At 44.5% G+C, this 11,843-nt stretch overlaps 1 protein-coding gene across 3 annotated transcripts in view; it reads right to left on the reverse strand.

The window, feature by feature from the left end:
• Positions 1-11,051, reverse strand: part of CPNE8 (copine 8) — a 71,580-nt gene extending 60,529 nt beyond the window's left edge. For 2 of the 3 annotated variants that reach the window (XR_010783686.1, XM_066549798.1), the window contains exon 1: positions 10,801-11,051. Coding sequence is in view for 2 of the 3 variants with exons in the window: in XM_066549798.1 (XP_066405895.1) it covers positions 10,801-10,940 (140 nt within the window). In the remaining variant the exon portion in view is untranslated. The remainder of the gene's footprint in view (positions 1-10,800) is intronic. The other variant, XM_066549797.1, reaches the window with a different exon arrangement.
• Between the last annotated feature and the right edge of the window lie 792 nt (positions 11,052-11,843).

Raw genomic sequence — 11,843 nt, forward strand, 5'->3', positions numbered from 1 at the left:
AATTTCTTTTAATATAGTATCATAAAATAATAAATCACCCTTCTGAGAACATGGAGTCAAATTCTCATCTCTGACCTTGTCCTGGGGACCTCACAACACCACAAGTCTGTGCAATGAAGTTGTGGTTTTGAACTAGTACAACTTGCAACACCCTCAGTTCAACCCTTCACATACTTTCCTACAAATAAACAATGTCTTCAGCAAAGTTTGCAGCATGCCTGATTGTCCAAATCATAAAGAGCCAACCAAAATAGTAATGTAAGAAATTGGCAAGCTGTTCAAGCAATGCAGCCAATTTCAAAAGGAACTTTAAAGAAAAAGTGCCAACAGGAAAAAAAAAGGAATAAAAAAAGAGTCTGATTTGGCCAGTAAATCATCTAACACCTCAATAGGCAGCTCAATTTCATTTGTGTGTTTTCATTTCAGGGGAATAACAATCAAAGTGCTCCCTTAAATATAAGAAAACTACACAGTAACTGTGCATAGGACAATCTCCAAGGAATGGTAACACAAACCAGAAAGCAGACTGAATGTATTTCTAGAACTTTAGGTGGTCTTTGTGCTCTTAATTTTCAATGGCACTTTCTGAACATGCTGAGCAATACAAAGTGTGTATTTTTAGTGAGAAAAGCATTGTCTTCAGTAGTAAGCTGTTTTGTCTCAGGAAAGCTCACAAACTCAGAAACCAGAAATATCTGAAACTTCTTTTTCTTTCTTCTAACCAAAGTATTGAGAGAAACAGACTTGTATTTTAAATGAACTTGGTGAGTATATTTTTTGTCTATGTCCATTAAGTCTTGCAGATAAAGAATGCAAATAGAAAAGGAATTTCTATCAATTATGAGAGAGGGGAAAAAAAAACAAAACTTTTTTCTCGAAAAACATGTATATCAAACACCTATAGCAAGGAAGTCTGGGAACATCTGTGCAGAAAGCATTATTCTACTAGCACAGATCTTGAAGGAATTCATTCTGCACCTGCCCATTCTGGTGTGGACCTTCCAAAACAGTTGCAACACCATAGATGTCTAAGGGGAAAAAAATTAATAGGAGCCATGGCAATAATACTGGAAATGCTGGGATAATTTTTTTTCTGTATAATGAGAGCCATTTCCCCAGGGTGGGAAAGAAAGAGATCATCAAATAAGATAAAGTTAAAACATATTTATCTTTGTTTGCATAGTTTCATAAACTCCATAAAAATTTATCAAAATAAAAGTCCAGTACTCAAGAAGTTTTTTAGAACAGAATGTTTCAGTCAGAAGGAGCCTAAAATGATCATCCAGTCCAAAGGCCCAACCACTTCAGGGCTGACCAAATGTTACAACACATTATTGAGGGCACTGCCCAAATGCCTCTTAAACACTGCCAGGCGTGGGGCATCGACCTCTCTAGGAAGCCTGTCCCAGCACCTAAACCCTCTCAGCAAAGAAATGCCTCCTAATGCCAAGTGTTTTGTACTGTTGAACCTAAAACAAGTCACATGTATAAATCAGATGCTTCACTGATCTAGTCAGCAGTGGTGGCTCACCAGGAACCATCACAGGCTTTGCTGCTTCCTCCAATCTCTAACCCACTATGCCCTATGTGTATGTTGTCAGATGTATGCTAAATATTAGCATTTACCCTCTTTCTCCACATACCCTTTCCTTCAAATTTTACTTTATTTTAGTGATCAATATCTGAACTTTCTTCTTTGTACATTTTTTTAAGCCTTTGTTACACCAAGCTGATAAGCAGAAGTAAATCCAATTCCCCTGTCAGAAATTATAGAATTCTGGCATTGAAGAACAGACCACAGTAACTACAGAACTGAGCAGTTTAAAATCTGCTTTTCTAGTTTCAAATTTTTAAAAAAATTAAAAATCTGTATTGACTGGAAAAAGACTTACTTTGCTTTCAACAGCTCTGACATCTTTAATGATAAATATGTGGTTCACTTCAGATTAATTTGTCAAAATCTGTCTGGGTGCAATGGCTTTCTCCTCCTCTTTAGACTTATATTTAAATGCATGCAAAGATTTCTTGGTTGTGAAATAAAGCACTCAGCAGTTTGCAAACACAGAAGTTGGTCACTCATGCAAAATAATTTTTAGAAAATATACGTTTTCAGTTTATCATATTTGTATTATATAAGCACACACTACTTCTCTCATGCTTTTATCAATCCATGGGGAAAGGAATTGTCCCTAGTTCATTAAATAAAAGCATTTCTGTTTCCCTCACTTAATGATGGGCCCACATCACTTTTTCACAGAAGATCCTGATAACGAAATGAGCATCCTAATCACTTTTTAATGTGCAGAATAGCACCCATTGTAGTACTAATTGTAACATAAGTGTATTATTACCCAGTAGGCACTACCCCTCAGCCTTAATGGCACCACTGAACTTGCAAGGATCAGTCCTAAGATGACATAGGATCCAAAGAGTCCACTCAAGTGAAGAGCCCACTTGACCTACCTGCAGAGCAATTGCACAAATTACTCAGTGGCAGCTTAAGTAGTCACTCTTGCACAGCTATTTACCCTCTCCTTCTCTATTCTGTCAGAGCACAACAAAGCCAGCTATTAGCCTCCAGATCTCTAGATTCTAAATGCCCTGGACCTAACAGCAGATCAGACAATTTCTCAGAATTTTACATTATTGTCAAAATAACTGGTTTTCTTACAATAGGCTCACAGGTGAGACAACAGTGACTCTGCTGACTAACAGGCAATTAGGATGACCTGTTCATTTCTGTTCAAACCATCTCCACTCTTCAGGGCACTGGAAGAACTGGAAATAAAGCAAACATATCTCTGATGTGCAAGCTTAAGAAAACATTCACAATACCTCTTCATAACCTCTGGAGAAGTAATTCACCAGAAAACAAATAATTTTCAGCCTCACAGCAACTTTCATTGTCAAGATATATTGATTCAGAAGCCATAAGGGGAAAAAAGGGGAGAAGCAATGAGAAAGAAGGGTAAGATCAGCACTGCTTGCATGAGTTTCAACACAACCCACAGCCATCTCTGGCTAGATGTACACAAACAATTTTAGGATGAAACCTCTATTAAACTGCTGATTGCTCCTGAGGGCTAAAAAGCCCGAAAGGAATTGCCAAGTTTATTTACTCTAACACAGCAATAGTTTTACAGGAATTCTGTGGAACAGATGGAAAGTACTGAGTTATAAAAATACATTTGTGCAGATGAAACAGACCTAAACATAATCTTAGACTATCCCAGTTTATATTAAAAAAAAGACCAATTAGTACTATCACAAACTGGTGGAACTCTGCTTCAGTACCAACCCAAAATTCTATTTGAAACCAACAGAACAAACCATCATATTTATATTGCTAGGGCTAGGCAGGTAAACAGTTTCTGGCTCTGAGCTTCTGGTGATGGATCCTGGGAAATGGCACTAATGACTGCTGGTGGTCAAAAGAGCTTTTCAATCTAGTGCCAACTCACCACTCCTTTCCAGTTACTTTCATTCAGACCATCCAAATCCATGGGTGTGCTGCCCTACGTGAGATCTGATTTCTTTAGGAGTGTATAATACATCTAATACAGAGTTTCATTAATGTATAACAGCATATAAAACCTAGATTGGCTTTGTAGTTTTTCTGAAACAACTTTTTAAAAGGTATACCTCAAAGAAGTAATTTTAAAAGGAAGTACATACCATCAGTGTAATATTCATCCTTTCTCTGCCAGTGCAGGACTGTTGGTCGGTGAGCCACTGCTCAGATGGGCAGATAAAAAATTGAGAAAAATAATACTACCACAGAGGGTCTTCATAAAAATAGTTATTGCACATTTCCTAGATCTTTTCCTGCTGCCAGGCCTTCCTGTATGGCACCTTTCTGAGGCCTAGGATAGTGGGCTTCAGCTGAGGGAGGGTGTTACAGTGAGCCAACCATCAGTGTCCCACCTCCTGTCTGAGGACAACCATGAAGTTTTCAGTGGTGGCAGGGGTGGAAGAGGTGGTCTCAGAAGGAGAATGATGTTGATGACCTCTTCCTCCCACTCCAAGGACCCCCAGCTGAGTTAACATGCCCTGACTTCATTCATCTGCAACTCCATTCTACATCCACATTTACTGTACACCACATACAGCCTGTACTACATCTGCTTGAGACCTGCTCCTTTATCACTTTTGGTTTTGCCCAGCTCCCCAACTGCCCTTCTTTACCAACCACTGGTGACTCTTTACAGCACTGGGGTCCCCAGCAAGGGGAACGTCCTCAGTACCTTCTTTTCACCCTCTGCTGCCACACCCCCATCCTGTGCCCCCGCTTGCAAAGCCTCTGCTATCACACCATGACAATGCTCCTCTGCACTGCACCATTCTGTCAGGGTCACAAATATATCATTATACACATAATAATTACTAGCTACTACTATCTGCTGAAGGAAATATGGTTATACCACACAATTATACAAGGACAAGCCAAAAGGAAACTAACTAAGCAGTAGCCACCCAGTAACTAGAGAAAAAACAGAGTAGGTTTGGGTTTGCAGCTAAGTAAAGCCAAACAAAGCTCCACGTAGGCAAAGGCACGTTCAGACAAAACCTGACAAGTCCTGACACTCCCAAGGTTGTGTGAAACCTGAAGCCTGCATGAGAACTGACATGTTAAAGGTTAATGACTCAAAAATCCGATTTGCAAAAGCAACAGGTGCTTTGCTGAGGCCAGAATCGCACCCCTTAAACAAAGGGGAGGAGAAGAATTTTGGGGTGTGTGGTGAAACCGTTGATCTTCTAAGAGCAGCCCAGGTGCAGAGGACGTGCACACCCAGCCACCAGAGGATGACCACACCACACCAAAAGGCCAGTAAGAAGCAGATCCTGCAAGGTGGGGTAATGCTTTTTATCATGCCAACATCCTCTCCTGATGAGACTCAAGTGTAAAACCACCCCCTGGGGGAGGTATCAGGACACTCACAGGTAAGCCTGAAGGTATTCATTCCTTCTGGTAAGTCACAACTGGCTCAACCTGTGCAGTCATGAGAAACAGCAGTCATGTCTTAGAAGGGGCCACAAACCTTCAAAGTCCCCTGAAGCACTCCCAGACTGTGCATGAGCCACAGTATTTCATAGTGTAAGGCTCCACTCTCAGGGAAGGCACCTGGGCCTTCCCCGGGAGTGGAGCCAGGGAATATATTAACCCATTGAATCTTTTCTTCCCACCCATCACTTCCCTGTATTTCCTCCCATTCCAAACCATGACAGGGGAACTTCTCCAGCCCCAACAGATAAAGACTGTGACCACAACTTTGACCAAAAGACAACAAAATTGCAACAATCAAGTCTCAGTGCTGGATCCACGGGTAGTGATATCTTTCTTCTTCTTTTGTACTCTTACCCTTTCTTTTCCTTGTACATTTTCCTAAGTGATATTGTTATACTTTTATATATTTCTATTAATAATAACCAAAGCAGATACACACCTCCTTTGCAATGTAACCAAACTGTTCTGAAATAAACCAGCCATGTGTATACACACTGGTCACTCATTCTTGTTTCACTTTAATCCACCACGAGGGACCTAGTAAGAACTTTAAATTACCCCATCTCAGGGGCAGGTTAAAACAGCCTGTCCCTTGTGTGTGGAAAATCACTCCATGAAAAGTCACTGTCCATGAAGGAGACAGAGGAGTCCTATGCCATTATTTGAATAAAGGGAGAGAGCCCACTCGGCCTCATGCCCGTGGGGTTTCTCTCTCTTGAGGCTTCAGAAGACACAGCCCCCTTTTATCCTAAAATCCCAGCCAAATGTTGACCTCTTCCTTTCCCCAGTGGCTGCAGTACTAGGAAGGTACAGCCTTCCCAAACCACCTACCACATTCCCCCCTTGAACGTGTCATTTTCATCCAGAGTTTAGAAATTTGGGCTATGTGGGTTCTGCAACAGACTTTGTGCTGACCCATCTGTCTATTACCCTCAAGTTCAGGGGTCAAACTGTCTGGGTTCTGCAGCTTGAGGTTGGCAGAGGCACCAAGACCCATTTCAAAGACACTAACTCCCATTTCTCCTTCAGACACTCACCCATGGAACCCCATGTTTGTACAGACACTAGCATCCATCTTTCCATCACTAGCTATCGCTGGACAGAACCTATAGTGCAAACAATCTGCTTTGAATTCTATTAGTCACACTGCTGCATGTTTAAATTTCAAACAATAGAGACACACAGGTGAAAACTAAACTTGCACTCTATCAGGAATACATCTCCATGACTATGGACACTGTAAACCATTAATGTTTTTTCTCATCTGAAACCAGCTGGTTCTCTAGGCAGTATCATTTCAAAGAAAAAAAAAACAATGTAAGATCAACCTTCTGTTGCCAGTCACACATAACCACTTCATGGACTTTTAATCCAATCTAGAAACACATACCCAAAGAAAACAGGAAGAAGAAAACCAGGTTTACAATCAAAATTAATTTTATATTCTGTATTTTTACTATACAGAGTTGAATAATACAAGCTTGAATAATTTGTTATGAATATCTCCTTTATCGTTATATCTTTCTGTGACAGAGACTTCTAACAAATTATTAATATTAAAAAAACAAAACCAGAAGGTAAGTATGGTGGCTGGAGAGACATGATCTTGCCAGAGATCAATGCCTAGGACAGTCAAAGATATACTTAAACATACTTTTAGGTATTGCAAACACTTGGAAGTGGCTGGTAAGGACTTTCATACTACCAACCAAAAAAAATATTCTGAAGTGGTATGCTTTCTTTGTGCAAGAAACTTGAAATGGAATAATTTCAATTACTGAGAATAGGGATTGTTTAATTCCATTCTGCTCATTCATTAATGTTAGACTCTGTACAAATTGTGAAGTGCAATAGGACTGATCCAAAACAGGCATGGGCAACCAAGTGTGTTTCTGTTGAATTAACTGTGACAGGTGTTTATGGTGCCTTTATGCACATAACGCCTGTTGTGGGAACACAGGCAGTGGAGAGTTTGTCCAACATAAACCCAGACCAATAAAGACACACTGCCTGATTGAACATAAAGCCTTTCAAAGCAGAATTATCATAACAAACGTTCTGAATTAGCAAAGTGACCCTGCACTCTGTCAATATTTTAGAACCATCTTTCCAATAACCACGTCATCTTTGATACACTACTAGAAGTCAAATGATAAAACTACAGCTTCACTTTGTTATAGGTATTAAAAAACCACTCTCAATAAGATAATTCTGATTGATAAGTCCATAAATAAATATTAACATGAGATATAATAAAACTCTTGACTTTTTTATTAACGTAAGACTGTAGAATGGCTGCAGAATTATCACGTACTACAGGAAAAAGCCTAGGCCTGTCCACACAGTAACCATGATAAACAGAAACCATCATTATACATTATATATTAAATATATATATTTATACAAAAAATTAAAAACTTGAACCCATTAAGCTACACTGAATTTTGTATGCTCACACAGAGCACAAACTTCAAGATACATAACCACAATCTTGCAGTTCTCAGCCTTAGATAAACTTCTTCAGTCAACACATAGTAACAGCACTAACAGAGGGAAGATGGGAACAGAATATGGAGTTTTTCCAAGACTTAACTAGATTGGAATCAGTGGAGGATATCAGCAGAGGGAAAACAGGATGACAGGTATATGGCTTGAAGCTTACCTGAAGCTCACATAAGACCACAAGCTTCCACACACAGCTGGTAAGAGAAGAGTCCTGTCTAGACACAGGGTTATAACCTGCATGCAGTGCAAACACCCCTGTAGAGGAAGAGGAATCTTTGGGCTGGAAAACATAGTGAGTAAAAGGAGAGAGTGCAGCCTATTTCCACTCTTTCACACAGACTGCAGGGACAAGGTCTTGGTCCTTCACCACATGACAACTGTGCAAAATTATGCCAGGCAGCAACAAATAAAGATTGCATGGCAGGTGACAGTAACATTTTCATCAGATCATAAAAGCCCTTCAGCACATGTGAAGAAGGGAGAGACAGGGTGCAGAGGGAGATGGCTACTACAGCAATTGATCCAGACTACAGTGGACAATTACCAACACCAGAGGATCCTCTGGGATACATATGTAACTTCTTCTGCCAGATTAGAGCTGGCTCTTGAGTCAAAGACTTCTGCTTCTAAGACTACATCTTAGAGAGTCAGGAAAGAATTGTGAAGTTTTTATTTGATAGACACTGAGTAGTAATAACTAGAATTAAATTAATTTCTTGCTTTTCTAGCATTTTTTAAAGTTACAGCTAATGCTGGCATTCAAAAGCTATGGGGATGATATAAAAAATTTTTAGTCATAAAGAACATGGCCTGACAACCAAAACACTCCTGGATTTTACAATTTTCACAGAATTTCTCATCCCATTAGATGCATTTCTCCTAAAGGCTACCTGATGTGACCCTGAAGCTAAACCAGGGTGGCTTGGAGAATATCAAGTAGTGCAATGCCATCTACATAGTGCTGAATCTGGATACTTTGGCAACACTGGCATTATGAGGATGCAGGCAAATTGGGAAATTCTGACAAATAAACCACATGGAATTGAGAGCTGAAGGAATAGAAACTGTATCCTTACTGAATAAGACAGACAGAAAGACAGAACAAAGGGAAGAAGAGTCACAAATTTACTTTGTAAGACAAACAGTGGGCACTGCTTCACTGACCACAAGTTACACTACCTGTATAAACTGGAAGAACTTCCCTCATGTCCTACAAGGAAAACGAGCAAAAACCCACAAAAAACAAACAACCCGCCCAAAAAACCCCACAAAACATCACCACAACAACAAAAAACCCCAAAGCCAAATAAAAAGAAAAACCCAAGAAAAAAAAATCTAGGAATAAATGATAGTTATCAACTAACAATTGCTGATGTAAATTAGTGACCACATTGGTCCTACAACTCTTCAAATATCAAGGAAAAAAGCCATCATGACCCAAACTGTTGTTAAAAGCATTTCTCTCCAGGTATTAAGGAATACACAACTGCTAGTTATTATAGAATTTTCAGCATTCTCTGAATTTTGCAGTTTGCTCTTGCAGTCTTTCACAATTTCATTTAACACCACATTTCACAAGCTTTAGCCAATGCATGTGTTTACAGATGAATCACAAATGTGTTAACCATTAATCTCTGCCCTAGTGTCACTCATTTTATACTCTGCTCTGAAGCATAATTTTGTAATCAAAAAGTGTCATCCAGCACATACAGAAGAAAGGAATCTCCATGGGAATTCCCATCCTTCTGCACTTGACATCAAGACAAAGGATAAAGTTTTAACAAAACTGACATGGCTTTTAACAACATCTACAGAGAAACTGCTGCTGTAAACTACATACTGAAATTAGTTACAGGTAAGGTCAGAATCGACTGACTGTGTTCTGTACCTGCATTTCTATGTAACTATCTGATGGATTACTGTGAAACATGGCAGGTATACACAAATGATACTGGAATTAAAGGAACTCCCATACTAAGCAAATTGGGTCAAATTCAGCATAAGTGCTCTGGCATCTGTAACTGTGACAGACTATCTGAAGAACTTAAAAGTAAAGTAAAGGTCCTGGATTGTTTTTACACATTACAGCACACCCTTCCTGAGACAACAGTTGGTGCTTGTGAACCTTGCAGAGACAGCAAGTACAACGGGTGTTTATATGTCAGCCTGGTGACTGTTTCAGTATTAAAAAATTAATCTTACTCTATTCCTCACTGCTTCAGCCTTCTTTTGAAATTCACACTTGATAAAACATCAAATCAGACTTTATTTTCTAAGGAAAGAGAGGGAGTGGTCTGACAATTTAAGTTTAGAGCACTGCCGTTCTATCGTGGTAGTATTACAGGTAAACAGCAACATTATAAAATGGGGAGCTACATTACAAAATGAAGCAACGGATTGTAGAAGAAACTCTGTCGCATTTCCATCAGGAAATACACTGACAGTTCAAATTTTCCGCTAGAAGCTGCCAACTCTGCTGGCGAAAGGCGTCACCACTTTGCAACTACTAGGAAATACTTAAGGAAGTCGCGGAATGTGAACGAAGACACGAATAAAAAAGCGCACAAATAAAACTATTTTTAGACCTCTAATGAGAAAACCTCTGCATCACGGGAGAAAACAGGACTTTTGAAATACCGATAAACAAGCGTCAAAGGAACAAAACCAGACACTACGTTTGGTGTTACGGGTTGGCATTCCCTCAATTTCTCGGCAGCAGCGTTACGATAAAACATGACGAGGCAGCACAACACGCCCGTACTCCTAAGTTTCGCAAGAGAGCCTAGAAGAACCCGTGCCAGGATTGCTGCGGACGGAAGGTCTCCGTCCCCATCACGGCGCTTGGGACAGCTCCAGAAGTTCAACACCTGCCGGGTAACGCGCCCTGACTCCCGCTCCCGGCGGCGGCGCGGGCAGGGTGCGGGGCGGCGGCAGCAGCTGCCCGTCTCGGCAGAGCCCGGAGCCGGCGCTTGGCCCCCGGGCCCGGCGGCAGCACCCTGCGGCGGACACGCCCGGTGCGCGGCCAGCGGGCTGCAGCGGGCTGGCAGCCGGCCCCGGGCTGCGCCCGGCTGTGCCCGAGGATGCGCCGGCATCCCCGGCTGCCCGCGCTCGGCACGCCCCGAGGGCAGGGGGGAGAGCGCCCCGCACAGCGCGGGGCATGCGGAGGGTGTCCCGCGCCGCCCTTCTCCTGCCCGCTCCGCTGACAAGCCCGGGACGAGCGGCCCCCGCCCGTCCGCCCCCTCCGACGCCGCGGGGCGAGCGGGTGGCGCGGCCGTGAGCCGGCTCCGTACCTGCAGGACACGGTGAGCTCCACCTTGGTGGCCGGGATGCTGGAGCTGAGTACGTTAAAATCCCCCACGGACGCCATCTTCGGAAGCCCACCGCTTCTGCCCAGCTCCTGCTGCCCCGCCGGCTTCCCCAGCCCGAACATGGGACAGAGCGGCGCGGGCGGGAACGAGGGACGGACGGACGGACGGAGGGAGGGAGGAGGCGGCGCCTGCCGGCCTCCACAGCGCGGTGCCGCTGCCGCCCGTGGCGCGGAGCCCGCTCCGCTCCGCTCCGCTCCGCACCCGCGGGATGCGCCCGCCGGCTGGAGCGGCGAGGCGGGAGCGGGCCGTGACGTCACCGCCAGCGGGAGCCGCGCGTGCCCGCCCCGGGCGCGGGGAGCCCGACGGCCCGAGCGGGGACACAGCGGAGCCCTCAGGGGAGCGCGGCACCGGGGCCGCCGCCACCCCACGGCGGGCGGGGCGGGGAAGTGCCCCGCTGGAGGCGTGCCCAGGCTGCGCTCCCGAGCGATTTCGCTCCCGTGCCTCCCCGGTCTCTTCCCTCCTAAGCCCTGCACGGAAACTCCCGCTCCGTCCCGTCCCGCAGGCTGTCCGGGAAATCTCCTCCCTGCGCATTGTGAACGAGGGAGCTCCCCGGGATCTTCCCCTTGGCTCCTGCACGGAAACGCCCGCGCCGTTCCGTCCCGTTCTGCGGGCTGTGCGGGGAATCCCCTCCTTCCGCGTTAGTGCGGGTGATAGATGTGCGTGTACGGGTCCCCGCGCCCCGAGCAACCGCAGCGGCGCCTGGGGACAGCGCCTGGGGACAGCGGCTGCGGGCCACACTCCGAGGCCCGGCGCGGAGTGACCATCCCGGGGCCGCCCCCACCAACGCGCGGGGCGAACGCGCGGGGACGGCGGGGCGCGGGGCAGGGCCGGTGCCGCCAGGGGGCGCGGCGGAGCGGGCCGGAGGGCAGGGCCGGGCCGGGCCCGTGAGGGCTCCGCGGGCGCCAAAGGGAGCACGGCGGCGGTGTCTGCCCTCGGAAAGCCTGCAGCCCTTCCCTTTGCAAAAC

This window comes from Molothrus aeneus, chromosome 5, assembly GCF_037042795.1.
Source record: "Molothrus aeneus isolate 106 chromosome 5, BPBGC_Maene_1.0, whole genome shotgun sequence".
NCBI lineage: Eukaryota > Metazoa > Chordata > Aves > Passeriformes > Icteridae > Molothrus > Molothrus aeneus.